We start from the raw sequence: 20303 nt of genomic DNA, 5'->3' as shown, positions 1-20303 counted from the left end.
GCATGAATATTACATTTCAGATTTATTTGCCAACAAATCATATATGTGTGTATTTTTAGCCTTTTTTAAGTAGCAATCTACAATTTACAAATTATTTTTAAAAGTAGGTAAAAATAGAACTTAGTTGTGCTCAATAGCAACTTACATCTGAGAAAGACTTCTATATCCATGGCATTTTTCTGTTTTTTCTCAAGATTTTATCCCACCAGCCATTAATGCCCCACATTCATTAATAGGACATGGTTTCGATGAGACTGAGAAAGAGGCTGCCATGCCAATGACCTATATTTAGCTTTGGAACTCAGGCTGCTGCCCCAATCCACTGGAAACTCTCCAACCTCCAAGACAAAGGTCACAACCTCTAGTTGAAAAACACTATCACATGCCAAGGAGCAAAGAGGACCTTTGCAAAGAGTTTAATTGCTCCAGTGCTTTGACACTTAAGAAATTTTTATTTCTGAAGGCCTTTGCTCGTTTTTCATTAAAATAGAAAGTCCAAGAAACAAACTGCCAACATAAATGAGTAAAAGGCAGATTCAATGTCCTTAACATTCCCAGAAGCCAATGTAAACTTTGAGCTATCCTTTCTAACCACTAGAGGCTTCATCAGGAAGCTAATGTGAAGTACCCTGAAGAGACAAGAGTAGTAAGGGTGGACTGGTGTGGTCCACTATCAAAAAAGAGTCATTCAGCATCCATATGATGATAAACTTAGAGCATTTTAAATGGTCTGAACCTGACAAACTGTGCTGTCCAACACAGTAGTCAAGAGCCTCCTGTAACTATATAAGTTTAAATTAGAATTAAAATTAAAAATTTGGTAGCTACACCTGGCTGGTGGCTACCATATTGAGCAACAGATTCATGGAACGTTTCTATCTTAGTCTGTTCAGGCTGCTATTACAATACCATAGCATGGGTAGGTTATAAACAAGCAAACAAAAACATTCATTGCTCATAGCTACAGAGCCTGGAAGTCCAAGATCAAGGTGCTGGCTGATTCAAGTGTCCAGTGAGGGTCATAATGTCCTGGTCCATAGATGGCTGTCTTTTTGCCTTCTGTGTCCTCACGCAGCAGAAGAGGTAAGGGAGCTCTTTGGGGTTTGTTTTACAGAGGCACAAATCCAATTCATGACATTTCTACCCTCATGACCTAATCACCTCCCAAAGACCCCACTTCCAAACACCATCACATCAGGATTTAGTATTTCAATATATGAATTTGGGGGGACATAAGCATTCAATCTATAGCAGTTTCCACGATTGCAGACAATTCCATTGGACAGCACTGGTTCTTCAGACTATGGCAGGCTCACACTGTTGCACCAGTGCTTCTCAACTCCTCCTGTAGTTAGAATCATCCAGAAACTTAAAAACAAAATGCCTGCACCACATCCCCAGAGATTCTAGTTGGTCTAAGATCAGATCTAGGCATAAGCATTTTCCAAAAGTGACTCACAGGATTCTGATACACAGCTGGGGTTGAGAATTGCTAAGTTACTCACTCTACTGAAGTAAGCCCTAAACCAAAAATTTAAGAGATTAGTAGATTTAGAACTGCTACATCTCATCTTAATATTTCAAAAGCTACAATCCATCTCCTGTAAAGTGAGGAAGGTTCAAACCAAATTAAAGAATAACTGGACAGTCAGGCCAATTCTGTGGGATAAAGCATTGACTGCCTAATGAACACAACATCAGCTGGAAGAAAAACGGCCCAATAGCCACTGTTAGTCTTGCATACTAAAAAACTATTCTGAAATTAATTTGAGTTTTTAAAAAATAATGTGAAGTTTATTAAAGTTAATATCCAAGGAAGCTCTTCCTTATGTTTTAAATTTAATTTACAAATCTTATCATATTTATAAATCTTGCAAGTTTTAGAAATCATGGTCCTTTAAATTTTGGTCTTATTTATAGTATTACTTAAATGCTTTCCAACTCTTTATTCCCCTTTATACTGCACTTATAAACTTACTGCATAAACATTTTCAAGAAGTTAAGAAAGTCTTACATATCTAATAAATTTAACTTCTAAGTATGGTGACTAAGTTCTCTTTAATGTTTCAACACACATATAACTTTGTAGGAATTATACTTAAAAGTCTAATAGGCTGAGCTCTTACAAAACACTTTTGTACTTATTCTACATCTTTCTGGAGTTGAAAGAGTCTTACCTACTAAGAATGTCTTACCTACTAAGAATATTTTAACCCCAGAAAGATTTAGAATGAGTCTAACAAACCAATTATGTCCTACCAAAAAATTTTGGAGTGATGCCTTCCCAAGTGAAAATTTTTATCTGCCTTCTCAGCTTATTGTGGTGTCTAGATGAGAAGAGGTTTTGGCTGCAGCACACTGTATCTGTGTCTGAGACACTAATGTAATATGCTGAGCCTTATTTATATTCATTGTGTCAAAAAAAAAGTAAAATTATTTGCTCAAGATATTGAGTCATACCTTTCTGGACCTTTTTCCAAGTCAGGTTAGGATCTTTGATCCACACACACACAAGTGGCTACAACAATGAACAAATATTTATAGGTTGTGCATTTCTTAATCCTTTAGAATATATCCTTTAGATATAAAGGGTTTTATCTAAAGGTTTTATCTATATTTATATCTAAATCTAGACACCTTTGAACTTGGCAGAATCCTTCACATACTGTAGTATAGGACAATCAACTCTTGGATATACTAAGAGTTACTTAATTGACACAATCTCTTTCATGGCTTTGTCTGAATATATGATCACAATTTCCAAGCATATTCTACTCACAAGGTTGTTTTTTTTTTAACCCTCACAAGAGCTGACAAGAGGCTTCTTCATACACATTTCTATTGAAGACATATGAGACCAATTTAAGTACACAGCTTTTCCTGATCTGAGTCCTAGCTCTGCCCTTGACTACATGTATAACCTTGGGCCAGTTACTTAATTGTGCAGACCCTCAGTTTCCTCTTCTATGAAACAAGGTAATATCACCTACCTCACATGGTTTTGTGAGACTACAATGAGGGAAAGCACTTAAAGCACCAAGTATAGCACCTGACATGTCTAAGCACTCAGTATATGCTCTAAGTTCATTTTTTCATAGACCGCCCCCCCTTGATCTCAGTGATCAAAATAGGCTTTGTGCAGTGTGTTGGGAATTAAAAAGATAACCCCATTCAGGTGTATGGATATCGCAGTATTAAGGAGGCTCTCATTATCCTCCGCAGCTACTCTTAAAAGTCAGTAAATCCCAGTAAAATGTCAGTAAAGTCAGAGATCCTTTTCAATGTAATGATTAAGGTTCCTTTGTTACCTGCATTTTGTTCACTAAATATATCTCAATAAATTTATTGAGTTTCTACTGTATTAAAAACAACAGCAACAACATTGTGCTGAGCCTTAGAGGATTAGGGAGAAGAGAAAAGCCAATGAGAATTGGGGTAGACTTCATGGAGAAAGATACTTTTGACTAGGGCCTTGAAAGACAGTAGGCTTTAACATGTAGAAACTGAGAAAAGACATTCCAGGTAAAGAAAGCCATGTGAGCACAGGCAAGGAGGAGAGAAAACACATGGCATTTGGAGATGCCAGCTAGAAGTCCAGTGTAGGTACAAAGTAAGCTATAATTGGGGGGGGGGGGGGGTGCAGAAACTGGGAGAAATGGACCTGTGATGATAGCTTGGAGCCATCACAAGGAGGATTCGGAATCCCAAGCTAGGGAATCTGGATGTCCGTTATTGCCAATAGAATACCAATTCAAGTGTTTGTAATTAGCCAAAAAATGGTGATGGGATAAATAGGAGGAAACTGCTTCTTTCTTACATCACTGTTTGCCTATTAGCCTGAGTAGAAGAAAACTTCAATGGTCTAGATGTCTGGCCCGGTAAGTTTTGATGGGGGAATGAAGAGGAATAGAAAAGGTTGAAAAATGTGGGACAGTTTTCAGTAAGTGTGGACACTGGGCAGCAGGGGGCAGCATGAGGGCACTGAAAAGTTAAAAGAATGTGTAGGGCATTTGCTTCTGTAATATTTCTTGACAATTATGAATTTGCATCTATAAGGCTACTTATATTACTAATAACTTACTGTTCTTTTCCCAGAAATGAATAAATTAAAAGAGAAAAGAAGAAAAGTAACAGGCTGGCTGGTGGCAGAGTAACATCACTGTTTATTTAAGAGCATAGAAATAAACAGTTGTCTATGTATTATTTCCTTTCAGAGTTCATATAGATTTGAAAATGTCTAAATTTCAATTTGAAAGCAATTGGTTTTCGTTTGAAAAACCTTTATGACTCTTAACTATTTTGCATTTTTTCAAAGTACCCTTGTTCAGCTACACTGTGTCTAAAGGAACTAGTAAAAAAAAAAAATGAGAAAACACCTGAAAATAAAATTTTAGTTAAATAATGAATACAAATTTTAATATACATTCTATTTTACACACAAATATATGGAATTTTAAGTTTTGGCCTTTTATGACTATGATATTTTGGTACTTTCAAATGGAATTTTTCTTTCTATATAAAATTTGAGACTATCCTAAATTTCATATTTTTCTGGTGAAATTCACCTTTTTACTAACCTTTTTAGAAGTTTGGATGGTTCATGATAGGAAGAATAGAAAATTAGAAGTTTCCCTTTAGATTTTTTTTTTTAGCTCTGGAATTTACTATTGTGAATGCTCCATTACACCCACCAGAAAATCTCTCTCTCTTCCGTTGTATGAGGAAGATGGTATAATACTGTTCATATACCACACACTTACAGAGAAACTTTCTTTGTTCCTTCAAGATTCTCTCAGTGCCCATCACACATGTTTAGGAGGCTGTGATCTCTGCATGGATTGCCCTTCATGTCCTGCTTTTTATTGCCTCATTTCACCTTTATGTATGCTTCTTTCCTTGTATTAACATAATACGTTATACTTGTCACTTGAAGAAAATTTTTAAAAATTTTTTAATGTCTATTTGTTTTTTTTTGGGGGGGGGGAAGGGACAGACAGAGAGGGAGACACAGAATGTGAAGCAGGCTCCAGGCTCAGCTGTCAGCATAGAGCCTGATGCGGGGCTCAAACTCACGAAGCGGGGCTGAAGTCTAATGCCCAACCGACTGAGCCACCAAGGCACAATAAAATTTTTTTTAATGTTTATTTATTTTTGAGAGAGAGAGAGAGAGACAGAGCATGAGCGGGGGATAGGAAAAGAGGGAGACACAGAATCCAAAGCAGGCTCCAGGCTCTGAGCTGTCAGCACAGAGCAGTGAGATCATGACCTGAGCCGAGTTGGACGCTTAATCAACTGAGCCGCTCTGGCACTCCTATACTTGTCACTTTAAATGGCCACATAAACTGGGGGCTGACTATTCCATAATTATTGAATATTGATTTCCACCTTCATTAAGGAAAATTTGAAATGATGAATAAATGTTCGGTTCTTAAATAACATGAAAGGAGATAAAAACAAATAGCTTCATAAGTTTATGAACCATTTTCTGTATATTTCATTTCAATCATTTGTAAATTTAAAAATAGAAAAATAGAAAATTTTTAACATTACCTTTCAAACCAGGATACACCAGTATGTACACACAGGACATACCCTGTTTGTTTTTACAGGAACTAAGTGCATTAAAGGAAATAACATCTTTTTCTTTTGTATCTCCCATGGTTCATAATACAATGCTTGCACAGAGGCAGGGGCCAATAATTAAAACATTAGGAAAATTTATTAAAGTGTATGAAATAATCTAGTTTTTTGATGTAAAGATTTAAATGTACTCTTTATACTTCTTAAATTGTTAAACTGGTTAAATTGTTACTATTATTGTTCTGGTTGTTTCTATTTGGTATTTTTCTTAGTGGCAGGATAATAGCATTGGGTTATTTTCTTGATTTATTACATAGAAATTCCCTGTACTTTTCCAGTGAGAATATCAGACTAATTGCAGCTCTATTACTAGATTTAATTATTTTGATCATTTCTGCTTCAGCTTTTATTTTGAACCTTGTCTCTTTCTTTAGATAATAATTCTCAATCCTTATTTTCCAGTTTTAATGATATCTTTATAAGCTACATGGATTTCTCAGATCACATTTGACCATAGTTATGGCAAAGCTACTTCTACTAAGCATCCTTTTGTTTAAGCATTGAGTGTTACTAATTACCAACTAGCAGAGCATTACATCTTTGACTCACTCAGTGAAATCACTCGCCCTCTAGGGCATAGCTTTCACTTTATTTGCTCTTACACTCTTCGTAAGGGTTTTCTATACTATGTAAACATATAGCCAAGAAATACGAAAGGCATAATTACTATGAAAATCATATATCTCAATTTTAATTATCTTTTCTTAGACTTTTACATTTAAAAAATTTCACATATCCTCCATTTTTTTTCTACCAACTATAGAAAAGGCAAGATGTTCATACAGTTTGACAGTCAGAAAGTTGGGAGGGATCAAGTCTTAGTGCTTTTTTTCAAAGTCCATTTTTTTCAAATGGCCCGAGGACATTAAGATCAAGATTACACAGCTAGTTGGTGTTAAGAAGCAGGATTAGAACCTACATCTTTTAACATAAAATGTTCGTGAATAACTATTTAATACAGATGAGATAGCCAAGCATGAGTTATTTTTTAATTCATTGATGACTCAATTATAAAATGTAACATGGCTTAAAAACCTTTTCTTTCTTTCTAAAAATAGTCTTAAAAACCCACATAACAGAGGCACTGCTATTATTATAAAGTTAGATTCTTCGGGCACCTGGGTGGCTCAGTCGGTTAAGCGGCCGTCTTCGGCTCAGGTCATGATCTCACGGTCCGTGAGTTCAAGCCCTGCGTCGGTCTCTGTGCTGACAGCTCAGAGCCTGGAGCCTGTTTCACATTCTGTGTCTCCCTCTCTCTCTGACCCTCCCCCGTTCATGCTCTGTCTCTCTCTGTCTCAAAAATAAATAAACGTTAAAAAAATTTTTTTAAGTTAGATTCTTTTCTCTATACTTAAAATTGTTTTGTTTTTTATTCCCACTGAGAATTGAGAAAACAGAATTTTAAGAAAGACCATTAGACAGAATGTAGTTCAAAATTACTCCTGAAGAACCGTTAATTTTCAAGTAGACCATGAAAATGTATTTGAAGAAGCACAGATTCTGGAACAACCCAAGAAAATAAAGACAGAGAGTTCTGCTAAGATGGAAGAACAGAACACACACAGTAGTGTCTGCTACAAACCTGATATAAGGGTGTGTGTGTGTGTGTGCGCGCGCACGCACTAGCATTTTTGTGACTAGAAGGACAAAAGATAGGGTTTAAAAAATTGGGGGAGAAGGAACGCTTTTTTATTCAGATAACATTTCCTTCTTTTTAAGGTTTGGGTTTTGAGTATTTCTGTTTGAAGAAAATAAGGACCGAACAGCTAGTGTATACCCCATTTAGTATTTATATTAAAATGAAGGTAATTAGGACCTGGTTCAGCCTCTCCAAGGCAACCAACTTTCCAACCTATACTGGAAACCATTCCTTATCTGTTTTTAAGAAAAATGCTCAGCTTTTTTGGTGAAATAGTATTATCTAATAATTCTTATTGGAATCTTACTATAATAACAGGCACAGAAACTATATTGTAAAATTTTGTAGGGATTAAATGAGATAGTGCAGGGGAACCTGGGTGGCTCAGTCACTTGGGCATCTGGCTTCAGCTCAGTTCATGATCTCATGGTTTGGAGTTTGAGCCCCACGTCGGGCTCTGTGCTGACATTTTTTTTTTACAAATTAATAAAAAATTTTAATAAGAGAATGCATGTAAAGCAGCCAGCCACAGTAAGAACTCAGTAAATTTGGTTACGTGGTTTCTATACCAAACAATATTTGGAGGCATGAACTATGTCCATGTTACAGAGGAGAAAATTGCAACTCAAAGAAGTAATAATTTAAGTTTACAGAGCTAGGAAAAAGCAGAGTTGAGAATCAAACCCGAATCACCTCTGATTCTGGCGTTAGTATTTTAACCACTACATATTAGCCATTTGTTTTATTGGTGTATCATCTGCTAGAAACCTTAAATGCTACTTTTTAAATGGGGGAAATTGGGCTGCCTGGGTGGCTTAGTCAGTTAAGCCTCTGACTTCAGCTCAGGTCATGGTCTCACAGCTCATGAGTTTGAGCCCCACGTTGGGCTCTGTGCTGACAGCTCAGAGCCTGGAGACTGCTTTGGATTCTGTGTCTCCCTCTCTCTCTGCCCGTCTCCTGCTTGTGCTCTCTCTCTCTCTCTCTCTCTCTCTCAAAAATAAACAAATATTTAAAAAATGCTTTTAAATTAAAAATAATAAAATGTGGGAAATTAGTGAGCAGAGAAAATTCAGAGAAAAACATTTTTATTAATTTTCTGTTCTAAATGGAGTGATGATGAGAAAGAGGAATTTTTTGAGAAAAATATATTAAAATGATAAAAATTTATAATTGTAAGAATTAGAATACAGGTACATTTCTTAGAATAATTCAAACTTATGATAGGTTTTAAGGGGCAAAAAAAGATTATTGAAAAATAAATGAAATGGGTGAATTTGGTATTGTGTTCAAGATTTTCCATTTAAGGAAATGTCCAAAGCCCCCTCAGTCTGCCAACAATCTTCTGTGATCAACTGCATGATTTGGACAGGTCATGGATTTTCTGTTCCAATATGCTATTTTGGGGCAAGGGTATGTGTATGCCCTTCCTAACCACTACAGTGAAATTGAAATAATAAATTCTTCCTTAATATTTGTTTAGTACTTTGTAGCTGTCAAAAATTTTTCACTACATTACCTCATTTGTTCTTCATAATGGCCTAAAAGAGAGGAAAACAAGTATTCTTTAAACTAAGTATATGAGATACTTAAGGCTTAGAAACTAAATCATTTCTATGGGATCATACTGCTGGGAACTGGTAGATATTAGATTAGCATCCAGAGCTTTAAACATGGATGCCAGTATTCCTTTTAGCACATGATGCCTGGACTTACTTACTGTACCATGTTGCTACTCGGAGTCCAAAATGTTACTTATCCTTTGACTGTTTTTACACAAAGCACTCAGCCTAAGGGAAACAGTAGCAGCTTGTACAGAGAGGCTCTGACCCCCTGGGGAGCTTGCTTGACCAGATTTGGAGATTGAGTAGTCACTGAGTTCAATGAGTCATTTGTCAATGGGGGGGAAAGGTGCACCAAAGCTCCTTGTAGACTTAAACCTAGGAATGATACAAAGTTACTAAAGGGAAACAAAAAAAATCTAATTTTTTTTTTGAGGTTTTATTTGTTCTTAAGAGAGAGAGACAGAGACAGAGACAAAGCACGAGTGGGGGAGGGAGAGAGCAAGAGAGGGACACAGAATCCGAAGCAGGCTCCAGGCTCTGAGCTCTCAGCGCAGAGCCCAACGTGGGGCTGGAAGTCACAAGCGGTGATATCATGACCTGAGCCAAAGTCTGACGCTTTACGGACTGAGCCATCCAGGCACCCCAAAACAAACAAAAAAAAATCTAGAAGATGAATGTAATGTTTTATCTAAATTAGTTGTGTGTGTGTGTGTGTGTGTGTGTGTGTGTGTGTGTGTGTGTGTGTGTATCTTGTTGGACTTTGGTTTCATGTGAGGACTTTTTTAGCTTGGTTTTGTTTTGTGTCCTTAGGTAAGAATTTTGAAAGTCTTTACAATTCATGTTGTTTTATACTGTATATATAGAAAAAAAAAAGCTCTGAAAAATAAAATGACCTATGGGATAAAATAGAATTAAAATGTCCTTTAAAAATGGCTCATGGTTATTGAGCATTACTTTTGTGTCAGGTTCCTGATAAACTCTTTGCATTAATGATTCCATTGAATCAATGTATCAACCTACATGGTAGATTCTGTTGATTACTATTTCACTGATGGAGAAACTGCAGCTCCAAGAGTTTTAAGTTAGTATAGAAATCTCTGAATCAAAGTGGTTCACCATGTTCTTTTTAACAGAGAAACTTTTAGACAGAAACATAGCTAAATATTTTGGTTTATTTGGTATTAAATACCCAATATATTGTCAAAGTATAGCAATCTGCTAAATTCTGTGTCAGAATTCTGTTCATTTTTATACTTAAATGTCTTATTTTACACTGGTTTTAGCAGGATAAAAATCTTAACTGATAATAAGGATAATACTTTACATTTATAAGATCGTTATGCTTTTTTCAAAGTTCACATGTTCAGACTTCTCAAGTAATTAAAGGAATAACTTGATCAGAAAAAAACTTTTATTTCCTTGAATTACCTAGATTAGAATTTCCCAAAGTGTGTGTTTATAGAACTAAAGGTAATAATTGATAGTACATAGTAAGGGGTTGCATGGTCAGATAAATTTGGAAAATACTGTAATAAGCATTTGTAAAAGATTTCTTTTCTGCAGGAGTTGTCCTGATCCTTTGCCTTATGAGCCCATACATTTTTTAAAAAAATATATAATAGTATTTTTCTAACTTACTGCTTTTTTTTAATGTTTATTTATTTTGATGGGAGTGCACAGAGAGAGAAGGAGAGAGAGAGAATCCCAAGCAGACTGTAGGCTGTCAGTGCAGAGCCCAATGCAGGGCTCAAATTCATGAACCACGAGATCATGACCTGAGCTGAAATCAAGAGTCAGACAGTTAACTGAGCCACCCAGGTGCTGCATATGTGCTACCACAGTGTACCTGTGTTTAATTTTTGGCTTATGAGTCTAGTGTTTGGGAAACTTAATTCAGAAGAAATCTTAAGATCTGGATATGACTTATGTCCTTATTAGTTACTCATTTAAGCAAACTGGGTTGGTTTTTTGTTTACTAGTTTCTGCAACTTTAAAGATGGAAGATAAGTTTTACTTCCTCCTGTAACTAGGATTTTGTAAAGACTTGTGAAATAATGGAATGTATTCTCTTTTAATGTCTAATGTGGGAGGTGCTGATGATGTTAGCCACGCTGTGTCCCTGGCTCTGTCCTGAAGCTAGGCTGATTTTTGGCCTTGAGGTGCTCTCACTCCTGTGGGCAAGTAACAAGAAAACTATCACAGAAAAAGTATTGGGAAATCACTTCAAAATTTTACTTGGCTTTGGCTCGCCTGGTAAATGATTAATTAACATGCTTCGGGCACCACTCAGCCTATGACTCCTCCAGTTCACATCTCAACTCACCAGGGTATGTTTTCCGCCCACAGTGTCCTATAGAAATCTTGCTGGCTATGATCTCCAGTGACGGCCTCATTCTTTTTGGTCTTCCTCATTAATCTTTTTGGTCCTCCTTGAAACATTTACCTCACCCAGCTTCTCTCTGTGCTTCTCCCAGCCTCTTGTCTCTCCTTCTCTGTTCTTTTCCTGGCTCTTGTCCCTTTGCTGTCTCCTCGATGTTCGTATCTCTCCGGCTCTGTTCTCCTCCATGCCCTTCTCCTCCTCCATGAATCATTCTTCACACCTATAATCTCAGTCCTTGCGGTTGAAATCGTCACTTTCCCTTCCCTACTCCGGAAGAGAGGAGAAACTGGACTTAGAGTATTTATCTAACTAATCGGCACAACAGTTGCTCAACGTATCATAAAGAATACAGTGAAAGTAAAACTTTAATTTCACTAATACTAACTTACTAGATGATAGAGAAGATAATTCTGTGCCCCACGTTTCAAAAGGAAAATGATTTCCTGCCTTGAGTCATAAAAGCAATAATAGCAACTCAAAAAGTCTCTCTCTTGAAAGCCCTCTTCCCAATCTTTTTTGTTTTTTGTCTACCACCCACTAATAAATTTGATATAAACCTTCCAATATGAATTTCTACTTCATGAACAGTTTTTCGCTTTTCTCAGGTTTCATTTCTTCACCCTATGTACCATTTATACCATACTGATTTGTTTATGTTGCTTAGTGAAACTAAAGCTCAACTATAGGATGTTTTATGTGCTCAGACTGTAAGACACCTAAAAGGTTACTACATTCCCTTTCCCTCCCTCCCTTTTCCTCCTCCTCCCCCGGCCCGCTCCTCTCTTCTCTCCTAACTTGCTCATTTTTATGTCTTTGCTCCTTACAACCTTTGCTCCTAACACCTGGGCTGTACACAGTAGTCTTGTCAGTAAGTTCCACTCACTGCATTAAATGAGTTAACACTAATTTAACAAAATTCAGTTTAGATAAATACTACCAAATATGATATATATGTTTTAGTTCTTCAATTTCCTTGTTTTCTAAGGCGGACTTTTATTCTTCTGACAAATTAATTGTTGGAATGTGTGACATTCCTCTAAAGTACTAAATTGTTATTCAAGTTTCAAATGATTTCCTGTTTATAACTCCCACTTATGCATCCAACTGCATCCAGTAGTCTAGTGTTATCCTCACTAAAATAATGCCACAGAAGTCTCATCAACTGCCTACTAGGACTGGGGAAGAAAAGCTCAGATCATGTGTTGGACCTGGGAATTAAGGAAGCCCAGTCCTCAAAATGGTTAAACTTACCTAATCACCTTTTTTCTTTCCAGAGAAAATTTAGACCATTTTGGCAAAATCCTTGCTGGGTTCATAATAGATTTTCTACAAATTTAGGATTTTATATTTCACAACAAGATGTATTATTTTTTTAATTTTTAAATTTCAATACTGCTGGCACCATTTTGTGAATTTTTAAAAATATTCTAATTCATTCTCAGGCCCAATTTGTTTGAGTTGTGTTTCTTTTTCTTTTCTTTTTTTTTTTTTTTTCCAGTTAAAATTTGTATTGGAGATAAAGGTAAACTGAAATAACTTTGAGTCCATCCTGCTACAGTTTGCTAAGATTAATATTTTCCCTTTATTCTTTTAAGGTAGAGATAGATTATTTCTGGATACATTCTGAATATTTTATCTCAAATATAGATCTTAAATATTCCATACAGAATTCCATGTATAAATCAACTCTGTAGAAGAATCAGTTCAGATATTATTTCTTTGACACCCTATTAAATACACTGCAAAACAATTGCAATATTTACTTTCCAATATTTCCTTGAGGGGGAAAAACACATCATGAAAGCATTTCCAGTTTTTATTTTCCTAAATGTTATGTTGGAAGAATTATTTGATGCCATTGTTTTATATAGCTTATCATGAAACTAAGAAGCAGAAAGTTAGGAAAAATAACTTTAAGTGAAAATTTAGTGCTTTTGCACAATGCTCCCTTATAGCCCTATTATCATTTTCTCATGTTGAGATCATTATTATACATTCACACATTTTAAAGAAATTAATTTCACTTTTTCTCAATTAAATGTAAAAGCAATATCTCACTTTATTATTAACTCTATGAGGCTATAGGGATCATGTCTTGTTTATCATTGTTCTGCAGCACAAACTGCTTCACCTAGTTCTTAGTAAACATCCAGTCAATATTTGTTGAATGCTTGAAGGAATGAAGAATCTAGACTCCTGCTAGCAAAACTGGCATCATGGTTTTTTAAATCTTATTGTTTAATCAAACAGAGTGTAACTTCTTTGCATCACCATCCATTTTTGCCCTCTTTCCTTCCTGCCTCAGAAGACAGTTCTAACATTAATCAATTTATACGATTCTTTGTTTTCAGTGTACAAACATGCCCACATCTCTCCCACTTTCAAAAACAACACAATCTGTGACCCAAATAGCTACCCCTTTGTCTCTGCCTCTCCTCCTTTCATTGCCAAGCCTCTTGAAAGGGAAGGCTACATTCAACATCTCTTTTTTCTGACTTGTAGTTCACTCCATGCTTCACTTTATAACCTGGATATGGGGGCTTCACTCTGGAATCAGACACTAGGGATTTCAATCTCAGCGTTGCCCATCACCAGCTTTGTGACCATAGGTAGGTTCTGCAACCTTTATAACAGGACAGATCTCAGAGGACTCTCATGAAAATTAAATGAGATAATACATTTAAAATGTACTTCCGCATTGCCTGGCACATAGTAAATGGTAGGTATTATTCTTACTGATTGGAAGTGTAATGGGAGTTCAGAGATGAGAAAGAATGGTGCAGACTTAAGAAGAATTATTTTGAATTCACATAACCAGTCACTCATTCTTCATATTAGGAAATTAGAACCCAGAGAGATTAAGTAGTCACAATTTCGTGGAGGACATGATATTTGATTTGGATTTTGAGGGATAATAACAATAGTTTATAATTACTGAATGTTTACTGTGGGCTAGAGACCATTCTAAATATTTACATGGAATGTTTTATTGAATCTTCAAAACATTCCTGTGAGGTCGTATTTCGTATTTCGCATTTCATTAGCTAGAAATATACTGTCCGTCAGGGAGAACTGAGAAAAAGGAATGAATAAAAATCTGGAGGCAGGAAAGACATGCTGATTTCTAAAGATGGTTATGAGACATACCAGCCAGAGTGAAGAGCTTGTCTTAGGCAATAATGAGAAACGATGTTGGACAGAGTTAGGCAAAGTTATGAGGCCTTAACAACCATACCAAAAAAAAAAATTTTTTTTGGCTTTATCTAATGGGCAAAATAAAGAGCAGATATAAATAAGTGACTTGGGGAAGGGAGGATACCCACGGAATGGGGATTTAGGCACACTGGTTGGGTGGCATGAACTATGAAGCCCTGAAGGGCAGTTTGTCCTTCATATACCCAGGGAACCTCTACCAGCCACTATTAGTTACCACTAGCCACTAAGAGAGTACCTGCAGCTTCCTGTTAGGTAGGTGGTTAATAACGGTTTCGTGAAGGAATGAATGAATATAATTATGAATTCCCACTTTCCAGTTGGGAAGTGATGAGAGCTGGCACTATGGTTAAGGCAATGGGAATGGAAATAAGGAGACAAATCCTAGATACAGTTTCAAAGAATAAATAATAAGACTTGGGCACATATTGGACATGAACTAAAATTTAGAACCATACTTCAGGTTTATTATGTATAGCAAACTGCAGTGTTAGAGCAGTTGCATTTCACACATTCTTGGTTGTGTTTTCAGCAGAATTTCTGTATTTGGTGTAAACTGAAATGAAGCACATTTCAGCATGATGATATGAGTAATTATTATTACCATTAAAACTTCTGTCTCTTTACTTTCTACTCCTACTCCCTCAACCCAAGAGCTTACCAGTTTTGCCACACACCTGGTTTGTTTTTGGAGTCTTCTACTGAACTCTGGCCAAATAAACCTCACCTTCACACACTTGGCAGTTGCCTTCTCTCACTGTTTTGTTCATACAGTTGCTTTCTCCCATGAATACCTTTTCTTCTACCAGTTCATTGCCATTACCAACTGGAATATTAGTCATCTTTCAGAACCAAATCACATGCTGTCTTCTCCATGATGTCTGATCAGCCCAGGTGAAACTGACTTTTCCTTCTGAACTCCACAGCAATGCACTTCACCATACTGCCTAGTACTCGTCATTTGGTTTACTGGGTATCCCCTTATCAGAATCTTACTTGTATTCCCTACATTTAAGCCTGCACCTTTATTTCTGCACTCCTGGCCCTTAGGAGAGAGGGAACTGAATTGAGTATGAAGCTTGAGACTCCAGTCTTTGGGTCCTTGAAAACCCAGTAGGACCTGGGAGTCAGAAATCCAGGTCATTGAGCTGGATGGAGAGTTGCTGCAAAAAGAAAACGTCACTTAGCAGGCATATTATCTGCGAAAAGGCAAGCTTAATTTGTAAGCACATCTCTGAACCTGCCATGGAGGATGATTCTAGAATTTCTAGAGAACAAGGAACTGGTTTGTACAGTATCCATAAGGGATGTAGAAAATGTTATCCATAAGCTGTTATTTTCATGAAATTTAAAAATACATGTATTTGTTTCCGTGGTGGTTCATTCATAACTTAAGATCCTATTTTGTTCTATAAAGTCTGTAAAGACTTTGTGCTATGAAGTCTTCTATAAAATCAATGGAATTCTACTTGTGGGATTTTCAGAAATCTAATATTGTAGGTTGCAGAGGACTACTAGACTAATATTGAACCAGAACTCTTAAACTTGGCTAAATAGGTGTCTATTTCACAGTGTGGTTGGCAATTCTTGAGGCTCCCAGAATATGATACGGGCTCTCGTGGCTAATTCTTTGCACATGCTGCTTCTCTTGCCTAATATACTTCTCTTCATTTTTTTTTTGTTTTGTTTTTTTTGGCAAGGTTAACTCATACTTCTCCTACACAATTTTGACTCAGATATCATCTCCTCCAAAAAAACCTTCCCTGAATGCTTTCAGGGAATGATTGGGTGCCACTCCTGCCTGTTCCCACAATAGCCTGTGCTTTCATTATAACACTTACTTCAGGTGTGGCAGTTTTCATCTACAGGTCCTTCTGCTCGAGCTCTGAGCTCTGCCAGTGATAAGTCATCAGCAGCATACTTAGAAGGCCACGAGGGCTCATAAATGTTTGCTCATTGAATAAATGCACAGTATTAGTATAGAAAATGTGGATGAAAGTCCCTCTGCCTCCCAGAGGTAAGTTGTCAGTATGAGAATTTTAGGGTAATTTTTGAGAACTGGAGTCTGTGTGTTCCTTTTCTTCTCCCCACCTGGTAGAGTGTAGCTAAACCAGCCTGGAAGATAGCAGTTTCCTATGTGCCTTAAGCAAGTTAACAGTTCCCGTCCAACCCAGTATTTAAGAATTGTGATTATTTTTACTGTGTAGCCCCAGGGAGAAAAGCAGACTTATAAAACATTTTTCTATCTCAGTGAACGTTTGAAATTTTGCTGCCAAACCTACTAAACCCACCCTAACAGTCTTTCTGGTTTTTGTTTAATATGCCACCGGAAGGAACTCTCTGGATACCTAGTTTCATGTGTAATATAAACCAAAAATTAATATATCAGTTCTTCCCCTTTTTTTCTGTTTTAATTTGGCAGGAGCACTACAGGCTTTATATGATTCAATCTTATAAAGTTTTTCAGAGAACAAATGGTAAGTGTGAACCCATGACTATGTCATAGAAGCAGTTTTTTCCTTCAGTGCAAACACAATCATGAGCTACATATAATGAATTGGCTGTGCAATCCTGTCGTTTAAAATTTTTTTTTCCCTTAAGGTCATAGTGCCCGATAAGAACTCCTTTTGCTTCAATTACAATAAAAGTGTGAATATGGGTACATAAAATGCAAGATTAAAAAAAGACCTATTTTGGAGCGGAGAAGGATGCGTACCGTTTATACTGAGTTCAGTGGATGGGAACTGACCAAAGATTTGCTGCGGAGCCTGTCAAACATTATAATCCAGAATTTCACTAGACGAAAAATAATCGCTGGTAAAAGTTCACCCAAAGTATTATTTTGCCCCTAATTTCGTTTGTATTTTTGTTTTAAAGACCTAAAAAGCCGCGATAACTAAGACATGCATTCACCCACTGAATTTGCCATCGGTGCGCAGCGCCGTCTGGAGCGCCCCTCCTAACCCCCACCGAGGGCGGCTTTGGCCCCCCAGAGTCGCCCCCGCCCCTTGCGCTGGCCGCTGGCGGAGGTGACAGGTGCCGAGCCCGCCCACCCCCGAGTAATAGCACCACCCCGCAATTCTCCCGCCGTTGCCTTTCGCTAAGCCGGCTTGCGGCTGGGTAGTTTGCCTGCACCTCTGCCTGTCAGAAAACGGCGCGGGGAGGGAGCGAGCGTGAGAAAGTAAGCGTGTGCGCTATAAGAAGGAACAGGAGGATCGAGGCGTCGGCTCCCGGCGTCCGAGCGCCCAGTCTGCCCCGTCCCGCCCGTCCGCCTCCGGGCCTGCGGAGGGTGGGGGCCGCGAGCAGCGAGGCCGGCGGGCGCCGGGGGTTGGCGGGACGCGCGCTCCGTGCCGGCGCCCGGCCTCGAGCCCGCGCTCCCCCCCCCCCCCCCCCGCGTGCCCGCGCCGCTGCGCGATGCAGTGTGGGGAATGGCTGGGGTTGGCTGAAGAGCGCACAGTGGAGTTTTAATGTCCGCCATGTTGGCCATGGCGTATTGAAGAGAGCGAGCGAGAGAGGAGCGGAGCGGCACAGCCTCCCACCCTCCCGGCTGGTGTTAGTGCCCGGACGGCGGGCTCTGCGCTCCGCCCCTCAAGTCCCCGGCAGCGGTAGGCGAGTGGGGACCGAACCCCCGGTTCTCCATGATCCCGCTGGCCGGGGCCGTTTCCCCAGAGCGGAGAGGTATCTGCTGCGCCTGAGATGAGTAAACTGTCGTTTCGGGCGCGGGCGCTAGACGCCTCGAAGCCGCTGCCGGTTTTCCGCTGTGAGGATCTGCCCGACCTGCACGAATACGCCTCGATAAACCGGGCCGTGCCGCAGATGCCCACCGGAATGGAGAAGGAAGAGGAGTCGGTACGTGTTAACTCCCCTGTCCGACCCAGCGCCAGGCCCCGCTCCCTCTGCTGCCTGCGGCGGCGGCGGAGCAGCATACCCACACAAAATGGCCGCCATCTTCTCTTCGCCGCCGACCCTCAGTCGCCGGCCGGGCCTTTACCCCGCCTCCCCCGGCCTCGACCCCCGGCCGCCGCGGCCCGGCGGGGCCCCCTCTAAGGCCACCCGCCGACCCCGGCCACTTGTACCCGGGTCCCGCGGAGTTCGGGAGCCCGAAAGGCACAAAGGGGTCACGTGACGAAGCTGCCGGCAGCCATTTTGTGGTCTTAGTTCTTGGGTTGGGCCTTGTGCATCCGGAGAGGGGAACGGGCTTGGGTGGCGGTGGGGGTGCGGCGAGCCGGGAGCCGCGGAGGACCCGCCTGCAGCCCTCCCGGCAGGCCGCTGGGTGGCGTTCTAGGGCCACCTCGGCCTTCGCGCGCTGCGGGCGCTGGGGAGCGCAGGTTCCGTGCACAGTGGGGGAATTTCGCTTCCCGATGGCCTGGAAAGGTGGCTGGGCTCTGTGCGGCCCCCACGGGGAGCCTCACTGGGGCATGTAATGTTGACAGCAGGTCTGTGAGGCTTGTATTGCTTTTACCTCCTGCAACAGAGTGTTGAGAGTACTGCGTGTTTGCTCGGATGACTTTTATAGAAGATAAGATTCATTTTCTGTATCTTTGGGACGTTTGCATTCATTCCTCCCCAATTCTAATTAGTCGGAGGGTAATAAACTACTGTCTATCCCTGACTTTTTCTTTGATCTTTGAGACTATGTTGCAGACTTATTTTGGAGTACGTAGCTTTTCTAAAGCCTGTAACTTTATTAATAGCTTTTTTTTTTTTTTTTAAGTGTAAGTCTTCCTTCTTTCTGGTTTCTCAACATAGGGGAAGAAACGACCCAATTTAAGAAGATGTTTTATAGATCTAGATTTCGAAAGAGGGTCCTTACTTATCGATAACCGAACTAAAGTTAAGTGAGTTCATTTTACAGAAATCTTCACATTCAGATGTTTTATATCGGGTGGGTTTCAGTATTTAACTATTTACAGCAAATAGACATTTTATCATAGCTATGGCTTTACCTTGTTGTGGAAACTGGGTTGAGACACAAGGATAATAGAACCTTCCTCTCATTTTCCCCAGATTCTTGACAATATAGCTTGATGACTTCTAATCTTAAGGAATTGCATACTTTGGTTTTCAGGTACAACCATTTAAACAGGGTGCAGTGTATTGACAGTTCAAGGAAATCAAGGAGTCGCAAGATTTGTGTGCTACAATTTTGTTGTGGAAAATTGTACCGTAATACTTCTATTTGGTACTGTAAGAATTTTAAATGTAGAATTATGCTCTGTAATGTTGATTTTGAAAATAAAGCTCTTCAAATTGTTTGGGTTATTTAACCTTTTAAAGTAAAATAGTTCTGACAGTTGAATGTTATTTTTGAGAGTAGTGTTTTAAGTCTAACTTTACAGATAAGCTAAGTGATAAGTGCATGTAGTAGTTGAGATTGTCTGGTGTAGCACTGACTTTCAGCACTTATCAGACAGAACCTCTCAATTTATTTTACTTGTGTCAACTTTAGAGTAGATTGGTGCCATTTATTTTTTAATAAGTGATTTGTTTTTAAAAATTAAAGTGCTTGTGGCTGCAGAATCTTGTCTTTTGGTTTTATTTTTGTTTCTAAGTTTTACAGATCATACTTTCAAGTTGGGGTGTTGGTGTTATACTGCCTTGGAATTTAATTTGTAGTTCTTGTTTTGCAGCCAGGGCAGGTGGGGAGATGCTTTATAAAAGCAAGGTAGCACTACAGTACATGTTAGACATTTAGTTAAGTCTTGCTTCTGAGTATTTTGGACAGTCTCGAGCTACAACCTGAACTCCGAGCTGAACTCAACTAAAGTATCAATGTTTGTTAAACTTTATAGATAATTTTGTTCACGGAAATAATTTTGACATCTTATAGTGCAATGGATATCATTAGTAACATGTGCAGTCTCTCTGA

At 38.9% G+C, this 20303-nt stretch overlaps 1 protein-coding gene across 6 annotated transcripts in view; it reads left to right on the top strand.

Moving 5' to 3' along the window:
* Positions 1-20303, top strand: part of EPC1 (enhancer of polycomb homolog 1) — a 105202-nt gene that overhangs the window by 18187 nt on the left and 66712 nt on the right. Inside the window, exon 1 of one of the 6 annotated variants that reach the window (XR_008300009.1) lies at positions 17867-18283. The exons of 2 other annotated variants lie outside the window; for them this stretch is intronic. Coding sequence is in view for 2 of the 4 variants with exons in the window: in XM_027073759.2 (XP_026929560.1) it covers positions 18131-18283 (153 nt within the window). In the remaining 2 variants the exon portion in view is untranslated. Of the gene's footprint in view, positions 1-17866; positions 18284-18592; positions 18871-20303 lie in introns of those variants that run through there. 3 more of the 6 variants (XM_027073759.2, XM_027073760.2, XM_053225489.1) reach the window with 3 other exon arrangements.

Source organism: Acinonyx jubatus, chromosome B4 (assembly GCF_027475565.1).
Source record: "Acinonyx jubatus isolate Ajub_Pintada_27869175 chromosome B4, VMU_Ajub_asm_v1.0, whole genome shotgun sequence".
In the NCBI taxonomy this organism is placed as follows: Eukaryota; Metazoa; Chordata; class Mammalia; order Carnivora; family Felidae; genus Acinonyx; species Acinonyx jubatus.
Note: the sequence above shows the minus strand (reverse complement) of the source record. Positions and strands in the feature narration are given on the sequence as shown.